General features: G+C 43.5%; 1 protein-coding gene across 1 annotated transcript in view; it reads right to left on the bottom strand.

Annotated features, from left to right (window-relative positions):
- Positions 1–13092: 13092 nt before the first annotated feature.
- glra1 (glycine receptor, alpha 1) overlaps positions 13093–14618 on the bottom strand; it is an 83583-nt gene continuing 82057 nt past the window's right edge. Inside the window, 1 exon segment of the mRNA XM_068714067.1 lies at positions 13093–13670. Coding sequence (XP_068570168.1) covers positions 13386–13670 — 285 coding nt within the window. The 3' untranslated portion in view covers positions 13093–13385.

The following is a 14618-nucleotide window of genomic DNA, read 5'->3' as shown; positions in this document are numbered from 1 at the left end:
CAGGGTTTCTGAATCGGGGGTGTTAGGTGCTGAGATCCATACTGGAACGATCATTGACGTGCTCCCACCTCCACCTCCATCCACGCAGCATGATAGTGAGGATGTATTTTCTTTGGCTTGCAGGACACCTTGAGGGAAGGATTTGTTTGCTGCAGGATGATCTTCATGCAATGGAGTAGGATGGTTCCTTTTGCATATTCCACACATGGCTTTGTTCTTACAGTCTTTGGAGTGGTGTCCTTTCCTCAGGCATGCAAAACACAGCTTAGTATCCTGAATGAACCTTCTCTTTTCTTCCCCAGACATTTCCATTAGCATTTGACATCTGTGTATGGAATGATTTTCTCCACAACACATACACTTGCCTGGGTTTGAGTTGTGAGCCGGTGAGTTCCATTTATTTGGTTTATTGGAATCTTCCAGCTTGAGCTCTTCTACATTATTGGATTCGATTATGATACTTGATCCATCCGAGTCCTTCACATTTGTGGCAAAGGCGTTTGCCTTTGAGCGGTTTGTTTCTCTAAATGGCTTTTCTTCGGAGGGCTTTAATGCATGCAACGATGACACCGGATTGCACGCTATGCGTGCTTCCCTTGAGATGAACAAAGCAAACTCTCTAAAGGTTGGATAGTCCTTGGCTTGATCCAGCTGTTCCATGACATAACGATTCCACCTGGACGTTACCCAATCAGGGAGTTTGAGCAACATCTTCTGATTCTCTTCACAGTCGTTCAGTACCTGGAGACCGTTGATATGGGGCATAGCATTGCTACATGTTTGCAGGAAATCACTGAATTCTCTTAGCTTCACGTACTCTTTCCCACTTATCTTTGGCCACCTGTTAAGTTTATCTCTGAAGGCCCGTTGCACCACAAAGGAATGACCATATCTAGCATTCAGCTTATCCCATGCTTGTTGATAGGCCTCATCGTCCTTTCTGTAGAAACTGCCTTCAAGAGCTGTCCTTGCCTCCCCACCGATGTACTTTTGTAAGTAGAACAACCTATCGGCAGGATTTGAGCATCGTCTCTCTATGAGAGCCTTGAAGCTTGTGCTCCATTCTATGAAGTTCAGTGGATCTCCAGAGAATACAGAAGGTTCTGGAACTGGAAGTCGAGAGAGAGCCATTGACTCCTGTAATGTCTGCACTAAGGATGCTTCATTTTTTGTAAGTTGCCCTCCCTGACATCCTGCATAGGGAGCATGTGGAGTTGTATCGTTCATTTGATTGTACACAGGGCTGCCCACGGGACTGTATTTCTCACTTTTTTCCTTTGACTCCTCCTCAGTATACACTCTAAGCTTTGCTTCAATGACCTCAATGTCTCTTTGATTTTCAAGCCTTTTCAGTTGCTGACGTTGTGCTTCAATGACAGCTTCCATTTCAATTTCAGCTCTTTTTGCAGCCAACTGTGCAGCTGTATCTGCTCTCTTAGCCGATATACTTGGTGACTCTGAGAGATGGTTGGAACGGTGGCTGAGTACAGTGACTCTGGAAGCTGTGGACCCATATATGGACCTAGCGTGTTCACTGTCGAGCAGCATCCGTAACCTTGATTTTTCCACCTCAGGATCAAATTCTTCTCCTTCTTCAATCAGGCGAACGTTCATTAGTCTCAATAAATCTGCTGACACAGCTGAGCATGCATCAATTTTTCTCCGAATTTCTTGGCTTGGTACTGTTTGGAGTCGTGTGTTGTCGTATAAATGCTTCAATTCAGACTCAAGCTTCTCGACCACATCCATCATGTCATACAAGTCACTCTCAGAGCACTTGTGTTTTAATTTGTTACGGATTTCCCTAACATGGGTTTTCCATTTCTCATATGCTGACTTGAACTTTCTATCTCCTTGAGCTGATTCTTGCTCTTTCAGCTCCAGCATTTTGGGTGTTAAATGACTTTTGCATGTTTCTCTTGTTTTTTCTTTCTCTGCTGCATCAGTTTCAGAATTTAAGACTCCTTGCGCTTCTGACAGGAAATCAACCTGCTCAACTAACTCACCATATTGAGATAACAAATTACTATTAACTGACATTTTGTAACTTTACAGGAGCAACAATCATCAACTTAACAGCATTGCCTGAGTAAGAATGACAGTTAATATAAGGACAGTTATGTTTTGTATCACTCTTGTCTCTACAGTCCTGAGCACCTGTACATTCTTATAACAATGATCAATCTCTTAATAACTTTGTAGTGGAACTGTCCATCAATTACCAGAGGCGGAATTTATGTATTGCACAGTCTGACCTGAAGATGCACTCTGAAACCTGTAGTCCGCTACAGGAGATGTAGAACTGCACACTGAGACATGTAGTCCGCTGTAGTCCGCTACAGGAGATGTAGAACTGCACACTGAGACATGTAGTTCGCTGTAGTCCGCTACAGGAGATGTAGAACTGCACACTGAGACATGTAGTCCGCTGTAGTCCGCTACAGGAGATGTAGAACTGCACACTGAGACCTGTAGTCCGCTGCAGGAGATGAAGCAGAACTGCACACTGAGACCTGTAGTCCGCTGTAGTCCTCTGCAGGGGATGAAGCAGAACTGCACGCTGGTTTACTGCAGGGAATGGAAGCACCTCGGTAGGATGGAATTAGGCCACGTTTTCACTGTATCCACACTGGTCATAAAAGAGTCCACGCTTCTTACTGATGTTCACGTTTATTATTGTCCTCTCATGGAACACCGTGAAAACTAGAAGACACAAAACAGCTTCATGTACAAACAACAAAGAAACAAATGCTCTGTCTCTCATCACCTACAACAAGTATAACAGTACTTTAATGAGTTAACTTAATAAACTTTACCGTGTTCGCCTGGTAGACCAGTAGTAGAATAACATTACGGGAAAGAAAAAGGTCGCTGTTTTCACCCGCCATTTCTTGTCTTTCTGAGCTCCGCTTAACTTCCGGGTTAATGGTCACGTTACAACAACAAAAGCTCATCTATCATCATGAGTAAAACAAGGACAAAACGGTTACGAGTTTAACACAAGGTACCCGAAATTACAGTAAACGTAATGTATTACAATTGCAGAAATAAACTAAATAATAATACAAATCGCGTAACTCAACTTACGGTGTTGTCATGGCAACGTGTATACGCCGGTCAGCGTCAGCTACAATGCTTTAGGGGCGGGGCTACACGCTGATTGACAGGTTGCTGCTGCGGCGTTGTCCATTCCGGGAGTTGTCCGTGTTTTCGTTTTAGAACTTTAACCCTTTCACTTTGTGGAAGTTAATTGTAATATTTTGAATTTACAGCCTTAGATCACCAGGAAGCGAGTCCCGCAGCTTTAGAGATCGATGCGGTGTGGTCGCTTCTCTTCGTACGAGTTAAAAGCCTGGCAGCAGCGCTCTGTTTCCATTGCAGTCTCTGAATGTTTCGCCTGCCGATACCAGAACAAAGTGCACGGCAGTAGTCGAGTCTGGAAGAGAGAAGAAGCACGAATGACTCTCTCCAGGTCTGCAGGTGAAAGGAATGACCCGATTCTGCTTCGCTGTCCCAATTGAGGCAAAGCAGGACCGCACAACTTTGGTCACACAAGCATCAAAAGTCAGTCCAGAATCAAAATTTGCAGACTTGAGGAGAGATTATTGATGCAGCTAGTGCTGGGGCCGGCAGGGGTAGTTATAATAACATCGAATATGGGGAGTGACTGAAATGGTCATATGTTACCTTACCATCCACCTAAAGAACGTCCACAAACACGTCACAACTCGCGAACTTTGAGCTTTCGGATGATTACCTCGTACAAGTTCGTGAGCACCACAAGAAGGGGGCCTTCGTATGGGCCTGTCTCATGAACACAGTGAACGCGACCCCAACTGACTGTTTACTGAGGGAATAAATCAAGAGAGAAGTAGATCCATCTTCTCACAGACTTCTGTACAACCAGAGGAGTCGCCCCCTGGTGGACACTAGAGAGAATGCAGCTTTAAAGACACAAAGCGTCGACTTCACTCGGCAGAACCGGAGGTTGCCTCCTGGGTACACTTCAGGGTCCTGGTTTGGGGGGTTTGAAAATATGGTCAGGCGAGGCTAACATGTTAGCAAAGCTATTTTCTGTACATACGCAGCAGACAGACTTCTTCATATCCCTGAGTGAAACAACGACGGCTTTAACAACGTGAGCTTCACAGGTGACTTCAGGTGTGTGTGTGTGTGTGTGTGTGTGTGTGTGTGTGTGTGTGTGTGTGTGTGTGTGTGTGCGCGCTCAGCTTCTCACATGCGCTCTGTCAGGACGGTGACTTCTTCCACTCCGCTGACTTCACTTGAACTCGGCATGAACCGAAGAAGTGTGAGGAGGACGAAGCCGAAGGTGTTGGTGCGTGTTAAGTTCAGTCCATCTGAGCGCGTGCGCCACGATGATTACACTCAACACTATTTGAGTCGTGCTTAAAGAAACGGAGCAGAATAACCGGCTATCGAACCAAAAGCAATCCACCACGTTCCACAGTCACCACATCAATAACAAAAAGGTGGTTAGAGGTTCAGGGTCTCGCTCAAGGACACGCGGCCCCTTAATGGACTCATTAATGTTCCAGCCGGTTACGGTGCCGCCTGTGTCGACATATGGCCGGCTTGTTTGTACACTCGTCCTGCATCTTCTTGTGAGGATCAGTATTCAGTGAGTTGCGGCCCTCCTGCTGTGAACAGACACATTATTAGTATTCGTGGCTTCCAGCATGTTCTGGTCCAGCTGGCAGCCAGACCCCCCGAGCACGCAGACTGTGTTCACACACACACACACACACACACACACACACACACACACACACACACACACACACACACACACACACACACACACACACACACACACACACACACAGAGAACTTGTGTGGAGCCTCATTAAATATGTCATTTCCTGCTCGCTGACCTTATCACAACTACAAGTGAGACACAAACATCTATTCTGAGAGAGGACTGGAGAAAATATCCTCACTTACACTTGCATCCTTTAAGGCCCAGTCCCAACATCCCCCCTAAGGCCTTAAACCCTGAACCCTCAGGGACTTGACTGACGTCACCTGTTAGATGGTTTCAGCGTGAGAGGCTCTGAGGGCTTAAGTAGTGTAAATACAAACAGTGCAGCACTTTGCTGCGACATATCACGTTACCATGAAATCATATGTACAATTGTGGTTTTTATATTTTACACTGTTTGCTCCCTGATTTGAACGTCTTCCAGGCTTTTGCCTCACGAGATGAGAGGTAGTCGTCAATTAATCAATTAATCAAAAATCAAATATTTGATGAATAAATCTGTAATATAATCTCTTAAACCTTTATTTAACCAGGAAAGTCCCATTGAGATTAAAAATCTATTTTTCAAGGGAGACCTGGCCAAGACAGAAAACACAGAACAAGACAAGTTAAAAGAAACTCAAAGTTGAGAGACAGTGACAAATCCGAGTTCATTTAAAAAACATTTACATTTTTGGGAACCTGCCTGTATTTCTTTCATTTTAGATTTAAAAGCAGTAAGTGATATCAGTTCTTTGAGTTTTAAATCATTCTGCAACATATTCCACGATGAGAGTGCAGAGAACACAAAAGCCCTTTTTCCCATTTCCGTTCTGGCATTTGGGACAGTGAGCATAAAGAAGTCCTGAGAACGCAAGGAGTATTGTCCGACACGTTTCTGCGTGATGAAGAGACACACGGGTAGTTTGGGAGCAGATTGCCTTATAAATGAAAGGTGTACCAATGACAGAGCCTACGGGTGGCCAAAGCGGGCCATCCTACCTTGGAGTAGAACTCACAGTGGTGAGTCAGAGCTTTACAATTGGTAATGAACCGCAGTGAACCACGGTAAGCCGTGTCCACCATACGAAGACAGTTAGCAGAGGCATGCATATAAAGAAGATCACCATAGTCCAACACAGGTAAAAAAGTAGCAGCAACTAGTCGCTTTTTTACATTAGTTGAAAAGCACAGCTTATTTTGAAAATAAAAACCCAGTTTTAACCTCACCTTTTTCACCAGGTACTGCACATGTGGCTGAAAAGTGAGGGAGTCATCAATGAAAATACCCAGATATTTATAAGAGTCAACAACCTCTATTTCACTTCCTTCAAGAGTGACCACCGAAGGGATATTCTGTGGCCTACTCCGACAGTTTGAAAACAACACACGTTTTTTGTCTTCTGTATTTAGAACCAGTTTCAGTTGACAAAGGGTATTTTGAACAACATTAAAAGCATTTTGCAAGAGATCAATTGCCTGCACAAGAGTTGACGCACAGCAATATATCACAGTGTCGTCAGCATAAAAGTGAAAGTTAGCGTCTACCACATTTTGGCCCAGATTATTTATGTAAACAGTAAATAAAAGTGGACCTAATACAGAGCCTTGTGGCACACCTTTATAGACGGTTGCAATATCAGAGGATAGACCCTCATATCTGATGCACTGCGACCTATTCTCAAGGTAGCTCGTGAACCAAGCGACCGCTTGCTCTGAGTTGAGGAGCCTTAGCCTTAAAACATCATGGTCAACTGTGTCAAATGCTTTAGACAGATCAATAAACAGTGACGCACAATGTTGCTTATTGTCAAGAGCAACAGAAATGTCATTTACCACTTTCATTGCAGCTGTAACAGTGCTATGTTTTCTCCCAAAGCCTGACTGATCGGTTGATAAAATGGCATTGGTGTATAAGAACTCCTTAAGTCTTCAAGAATTCTAGCACTAATTTAGATATTGGCCTATAGTTATTTGAACTAGCTGGGCCACCACCTTTAAACAGTGGGTGAACAAAGACACTTGCCTTTGTTCACCCACTTGCATTCCTCATGTTTTCTTATGTTCCATCTTAAATCCTTAATGTAATTTGCCAGGCTGAACACACATGTGCTGTCCTCGTTACCCTGTGTTTAATGTCACAACGCTATGAATTGTGGGTAATTCCGTTGAGCAAAGTCTGCAGAAATGCTGGCTTACAGAAAGGGCTCTAGATGTCTGAGAGAGAGAACTCAAACTCTCAATGATTTGAGACAGAGGATCAGAACTGAACCCTCACAGGCTTCACAGAGCGCTCCTCAAAACAACAAATGGTGGATAGAACACAGTAAAAGCTGTGGAACCCAAAGAAACCACATTTAGGTTTGCAAAATAACAAAAGAAGCAAAGTGTGCAGAAGCAGATATGAGGTCTGTGCCGGACGGCGTGTCGGTAAGAAGTGAGCAGAGCGCTCAGCTGCCTCAGAGGCCTTAAAGAGCTGCACACAGGTGATTCCTATCAGGTGATTATCCACCGCCGGAGACCTGCAGGCACACGGAACAAACACGACACTGTGTTAATCTGCATGGGCAATGACCACGGCTGTTTTTAACAGTGTGTCACGCATTCTATTTTTGATAACCCTCTACCTAAAAATGTAATTAACTTAAGTCTGTGGTCTGGAGAATCTCAGACGCATTAGTCAGACCCTTTGGCGCTTTAAAAATGAGCTAGAACATTCAGTAAAATGAACAATCAGTAAAATGAACATTCAGTAAAATGAACATTCAATAAAGTGACCGTTCAGTAAAATGAACGTTCAGTAAAATGAACGTTCAGCCGGTGAAGGACGGGAGTAACGTCGCACCAGAAGAAGCTGAACTTCTGGACAAAGTAAAGGCAGAATAAATGCTTTAAACGGGTTTCGTGTTTACCGTGTTCATACAAACGCGTCATTATAAACGTCCCCCTCTTGTGGTTCACAACCCCCTGCGTGGATGATAAGTTAACCATTTTAAGTACGTTTTTCCTCTTGTCGTCATGACTCCTTTGCATCGCCTGCATCATGTAGACGGCTCGCTAACTCGCTATATATTTTTTTAGCATCGGTGGCTTCTAGATGACGAAGGCAGCGTCCATGTTGCTGATGTCTAGCAGTGACGTTCTCACGACTTCCCCCGTCGTAACCACGAGTTCTGTTGAGCGGCGGCAGGAAAACAAATTTGCAGAAATAAAAAGATGCAAGAAGTTATTATATTAAACAGTTCTGTCCATCACCGGGACGTCAGGCAATAAAGACGCCCTGCAGCAAAGGGTTTATTTGCAATTTTTAATACTTTTTCTTGAATGATTACACAGATCCTTGAGTCGAGTAACAGAAAGCAGAAGATCCAACTCCAACAACCTTGACAATGTTCAAAAACAGGTAAAGAGATTTTTGTTCAGAAAACCTTTAATCGTTAATAGAATTAGTAGTATGACATATTTCAATAAATATTTAGATATATACAGATACAGCAGAAACGGTACATTCTTTTTTTTCTCTTCAAATTGCTTCACTTTTTTTTGTACAAGCCAAAATATCTGCCATTGTATTTATATTCATGCAAAATATTGTTTCTCAGATTAATGAAAAATAAAAAGGATTTGCTGAACTTTTCTTATTTTTTTTTGTTTCATCCTGCTTTGATGTGCACTCTCAGATTATAAGCGTCGTAATGAGCTTCGTAAATTTTTCGCAAATCAAACGGGGTGCACTTTGTGCCAATACACGATAGAAGCAAGTAAAGCAAAATTAAGGCCATTCCAACTTGTGCAAAGGAAATAAATAAATAAATAAATATAATAATTATAATAATAACAATGTTTCCTTTAGTTCACAGCAGTTCAGAAGTCACTGTATTTGTCCTTCTCCCTCAGGGCATCGGATTGTACAATACATACAATAAAATACAAGAGAATCAAACAAAACCCCCAAAAACCAATAAGAGTCATTAATCATCGACAAATCAAACCATGCTACTTTAAAATCCACTTCAGAACCTAAGGGTTTATAAACGTCTTCTTCCTTTGTTCAGTCCGGACGCATCACATGACGCAATATAAACCCAGCATCTCTCTCATGTTAGGAACCCCTCCCTCCCCCAACCCGAACAGTATAACAATGTTTAATACAATGGTGAGAGGCCTATGACGAAGCTCTAGAATGACTATGATACACACACACAACACCCACACCTGAGGGAAAGGGTACGAGTCATGTAAAAATGGTAGTTGAATGAATGCATGATATGCTTATAGGTCCTCGTTTTTTCTTTTCTTTTTTTCAGTTGCATATTCAACCCCCATATGGCACGAGAAGATATGTACGCGAGCTCTAGAAAACGGAACGACCGCTGTGGACAGAAGGGATTTATTCTAGACGCAGTGCGTCTTTGGCACGGAAGGAAAAATAGGAATCCTCCAAAGTTGAGACTGTTTAGGGCGCGATCAGAGAGGAGGCTTTCACTCGTTCATGTCACCGTGTAGCTGTGGAGGGACTCGACAAGGCGCAATCCTAATGTCAACCAAATCTACATTTGTTTTCTTGTTCAGCAGCTGTTTGTTTTGGCATTTACATTTGTTGGTTTTTACGGAGCCCGTAAAGTCTAGTGCTTGTACACATAAGATACGGATCTGTGAGAAAAAAGAAACTCCGTTTGGGAGTTTGTTGGCTGCGTAGGTTTCAAGTATCATGAATTCTGAATGAAGATGGAAGTAAAAGGTCCTTGTTTTCAACAAAGTGTAGCGGAATAAATAATGAAGACAAAGCTAATGCTGCTTTCCAGACAACTCAGAGGAGGACATTTAAAACTTCTGACTTCCGAAGTGTTTGGGTCCACGACGTCAAGCGGAAACCAGAACCATCGCTAAGCGTGCAGCATCCACATGTTTTGGCCATTTGTGTACGATTTCCTGAATAATTGTATTTTGCAGAGATGATAACTTTCACAGATTGTTTAACCGGCTTCCTAATAACATGGCGACATCAACTTACATGCAGAACATGTTTACTTATGACATATAAAATACAGGCTGATATACTTAACAATATGCTTTTCCATCGTTGTGACGTCAGACAGCTGCTTCTTCATGAAGTCGGGGAAGATGATTTGTACCGAGTTCATAATTAAGACCTTTTGACTTTGCGTGTCGCTCCGTTGTACTTTCTCTAACAGAATGACTTCCTGGTTGTCTGGATTTCAGCATCAGCAGCACGTTCGTATCAAGCTACTGACCAGGTTGGCTAGCTTTCCTGACTAGACGTACTTGTGATGCTCCCCTTACGTCTTCTCCACGTATGAGCTGCCCAGCATCACGGCACAAAATATAATTTATTGGTTTTGTGTAGAGCGACAACAATTCCCGCTCTGCATGAAAACCATGAAAATTAAAAGTCATTTAGGATCATTTCGTTGTGGTGGACACGCGGTTTAGTTTAGGTTTGTATCGCTACATCAGAATCCCATCTAGAGCTGCTTGTGAGAAACTGGATGAGTCCTTTTGATAAAGAGGCCGACGCTGTAAAACCTGATACTGTTGAAAACACACACGTCCCTCCAGGCTTTGCTAGTTTTGTCTTTGTCTAAATCTGATGGTTTGCATCGTAAATACTCAGCAACAGAGGAATGAAGCGTCCTGGGTGATCGTGGCCTCGAGAGTGTTTACGTCACATCAGGGAATGATTTATTTATTTATTCTATGGCACTTCCACTTTATTAAAGTCAAAACATGTTGGAATGTGAACAGGAGGATGTACGTAGCCCTTCGGATCAGTCTAACACACTCTGACATAACTGAATTCATGAAAAGTGGTATTACAAGTTATCTGTCCCGTCAGATCCCAAAAAAGTCTCAATGTGAAAGTTTTACTTGTAAAAAAATGTTTACATGTAAACACTTTGTAAGTAGAAATGGGATGGGGTGAATTATCAAATAAAAATAACTGCTTTCTTTAAAAAAAAAAATACAAGAAATACAAGGACGTAGAGGGAAAATGCATAAATGTTTCATATCAAAATATGCCTTTATATATATATATTTATATATGTTATAATTGTATTTATATATCTGAAGTTAATCTGGCGACTGAAGTGCATCTGGTAATCATATTAAAATAGACTGAATATATCACATCCTGCAACACATCTTGAACATTTGCTCCACAGCAACAGCAGCAGCAGAAGAACGTCAAGCACGAGGAATATTAAAAAACAAAACACATCTTTGGTTTTGCTTCAAAACCAAGTTGGACCGGGGCTTCAATATTTTAACCAGAAGGAATTCTTCACGTTGTTCACGTCAAAAATAAAACACTCCGCTGTGCTTTATTGTGAAGTTAAATACGTTTTGACGCCTGACTCCAGGAAGGAGAGGAACTCAACGTTTCAGTTTGCTGTGAGTGAGAAACATTTTATAAACTTCACAATAAAAGTCCTGCTGTTGCAGTGAAGTGGCTCATTGAACACTGTGTCATGAGGGAGACTGTTGATGATAATGGGGCTGTAGCCGGGGAGGCTGTTAGCTTAGCTGTTAGCATCACTTTTTAAAGGAACGAATTGAGGGCAGACTGTTCATTTGAGTTTTGTCTTTGCTACAAAATTGGAAAATGTCTCTTTCTCGCCTCTTGCAATAAAACCTAAATTGACACAGAAGTGACAACGTGAACGAGACCAACCAAGACTTTTCTCCCCTTTCATTTCTTCACTTTCTTTACTCAGAGGTTTGGCTCAATCCGTCTGCTGTCGACACTTCCTGTCCGTGTTTTTATCGCTTCATCTTCATCCGTTCCGTCCGTATTCACCGAGGACTGTTTAGCAGTTAGCAGTGGGATGAATGAGCCAGAAAACGCTTTTGAGATGGCGTTGCTTAAAGGAAGAAAAAAAAAAATCATAATTGCATATACTAATTATTGCATAGAGAAGCCTGGCGCAAAGTAAAAGAGATAAATCATCAATCAAACCAAATGATTAAATCCCGTCCAACGTGGCTATGGCAAAACAAATGACTCCAGTCATACACTCCATGGGCACAAAGACGTAGCTTTTCACAAATGATGAGGCTCTCAGCGACAGTTGGTGCGCGTGTGAATGGTGAGATGGAAATACAGTTAATTAAGGTATAACAGGTGCTATAATCTGTATAATTTACTACATATGTCCTCTCAGCTGGGGGAGGGTGGGGTGTCACATTAAGGCGGGGTCAAAGCAAGGAAGCACTAATAAGATGTAAACATATCTGCAGTTCAAGTCCCCGATGAACACGAGGAGGGAGAGCCAGTGGGGGGGGTCCGCGTTTGACTCCGTCCCGGATCGGTTCGGTCCATGAAAGCAAACCGACACCTTTTTGGGGGATTCAAAAAAATAACCCCGAAGAAGCCCAGCGAGGAGACGTCCCCTCCATGACGTCAAAACCGTCCGGAGCTGCAGAGCGCTGCGCGGCCACGAGCGACATGTTTACTTGGCACGTTAATTTAAGATACAAACCAAAACCAAACAACAAAATGCAATATGAAACAAATGAAGGACAGGAAGAGGAACACGACGACCACGGATCAATGAGACGTTTTCTCTCAAAAATCTTCAGCACTGCTCGTTCAGTGTTTGTTATATTTTTTCTGATTTTTTTTTTCTTCTTCTTATCGTCGTCCAGTCGTACGATCGACGGCGGCAGCAGCGGACCTCGAGTGTCTCTGCAGTTCAAGGTTTGGTGGCGTTGGTGGCGGCGGGGAGGAAAAAGCGTTGAGGAGTGCTCGCAATACACGTTTTGAAGCAAATCTAGATATATAGAATGCGTGATCCTTGCATCGCTTTATTTAATGGAAGCACCGATCCGCCTTCTTTCCTTTTTTTGGGGGGGGCGGGGTTAAAATCCTTATTTCCAGATGGCCGTCTCTCAAATAAAGTCTCCCCCCCAATTCATGATAGATATATGAGTATTTTACACCGCTGTATGCTTCTCGCACATCCCCCACCCCGTCCCCTCACTTTTTTTCATATATAATTATATATCTGTCTCTACGCAACAAAAGAAAAATAGAATAAAACCCGAAAGTCAAACTCCCTTTACAAGACTTCTTCTTCTTCTTCTTCCAGTCCGTCCGCTACCACACAGTTTGTCGGGCGTGTCTGCAAAAGTCTGTGTTTACTTTTTACGTTTTTCGTCTTTTCATTAATATATTGCCACATTCATATATCATGCATTTTACTGCATTGCTATTGCACTGGTCCGGATTATTCAGGAGGTGTAAAGAGCCAGAATGAGTTTGGGATTTAGTTTTTTTTTTGGGGGGGGGGGGGGGGGGGGGGGGGGGCAGGAGAGGAGAATAAAGGGAACAAGAAAGCAATAAATATCTCAAAGAGTGTCTAGTGGGTGTCGGGTGGGGGGTGGGGGGGGGTGAGGGAGGCGACCGCCACGAAAAGCAACTTAACCTCGACCGGAAGAGGAAGAGGATGAAGGAAGAGGACAAGGAATGGCGTGAAGAAAAGGGGGGGGGGGGACAATGATATCTCTTGTTTCCTTCTCTCGCTTTGTTTCTCTGCATTCTCCTCTTCGCACTGTTCTCGCCTTCCTCCTCCTCCTCCTCCTCCTCCTCCTCCGCTCCTCTCGACTACTGCTTGTGGATGTCCTCGCTGCGGATGATCTTGTAAATGATCCAGTAGAAAATGTTAAAAATGAGGAAGACGAGGGGGAAGGCCACGCGGGACACCGTGTCGATGCGCTTGGCGCGGCCGATGAACAGCTTCTTCATCTCCTCGATGGTCTTCTCGGGCGGGGCCGAGGACGGCGCGTTGTTGTTGTTGCCCTTGATGGCCATGCCGTCTTTGGCCTGCAGGCAGGCGGGGCCCATGCCGTAGCCGGGGAAGCTGAAGCGCCCCTCACCTGTCTCATCCTCCTGCAACACAGGCCAAGACTCAGGCTGTTAGGAACCAGAGAAAGACGTTACTGTTGGAGGTGTGTGTGTGTGTGTGTGTGTGTGTGTGTGTGTGTGTGTGAATGTAAGTGTGTGTGTGTGTTTGTGAAAGAGTTTGTGTGAATGTAAGTGTGTGTGTGTCTGTGTGTGTGTGTTTGTGAATGTAAGTGTGTGTGTGTGTGTGTGTGAATGTGTGTGTGTGTGTGTGTGTGTGAATGTAAGTGTGTGTGTGAGTGTGTGTGTTTGTGCGTGTGTGTGTGTGTGTGTGTGTGTGTGTGTGAATGTGCGTGTGTGTGTGTGTGTGTGTGTGAGAATGAGTGTGTGTGAATGTAAGTGTGTGTGTGTGTGTGCGTGTGTGAATGAGTGTGTGTGTGTGTGTGTGAATGTAAGTGTGTGTGTGAGTGTGTGTGTTTGTGCGTGTGTGTGTGTGTGTGTGTGTGTGTGTGTGTGTGTGTGTGTGTGAATGTGCGTGTGTGTGTGTGTGTGTGTGTGAATGTAAGTGTGTGTGAATGTAAGTGTGTGTGTGTCTGTGTGTGTGTTTGTGAATGTAAGTGTGTGTGTGAGTGTGTGTGTTTGTGCGTGCGTGTGTGTGTGTGTGTGTGTGTGTGTGAATGTAAGTGTGTGTGTGTGATTGTGCGTGTGTGTGTGTGTGTGTGTGAGTGTGTGAATGTGTGTGTGTATGTGTGTGAATGTAAGTGTGTGTGTGAGTGTGTGTGTTTGTGCGTGTGTGTGTGTGTGTGTGTGTGTGTGTGAATGTGCGTGTGTGTGTGTGTGTGTGTGTGTGTGTGTGTGTGAGAATGAGTGTGTGTGAATGTAAGTGTGTGTGAATGTAAGTGTGTGTGAATGTAAGTGTGTGTGTGTCTGTGTGTGTGTTTGTGAATGTAAGTGTGTGTGTGAGTGTGTGTGTTTGTGCGTGTGTGTGTGTGTGTG

The sequence above is a fragment of the Cebidichthys violaceus genome, unplaced genomic scaffold (assembly GCF_023349555.1).
Source record: "Cebidichthys violaceus isolate CVI_PGR_0920_01 unplaced genomic scaffold, fCebVio1.0.p SCAF_2, whole genome shotgun sequence".
Classification (NCBI taxonomy): domain Eukaryota; kingdom Metazoa; phylum Chordata; class Actinopteri; order Perciformes; family Stichaeidae; genus Cebidichthys; species Cebidichthys violaceus.
Note: the sequence above shows the minus strand (reverse complement) of the source record. Positions and strands in the feature narration are given on the sequence as shown.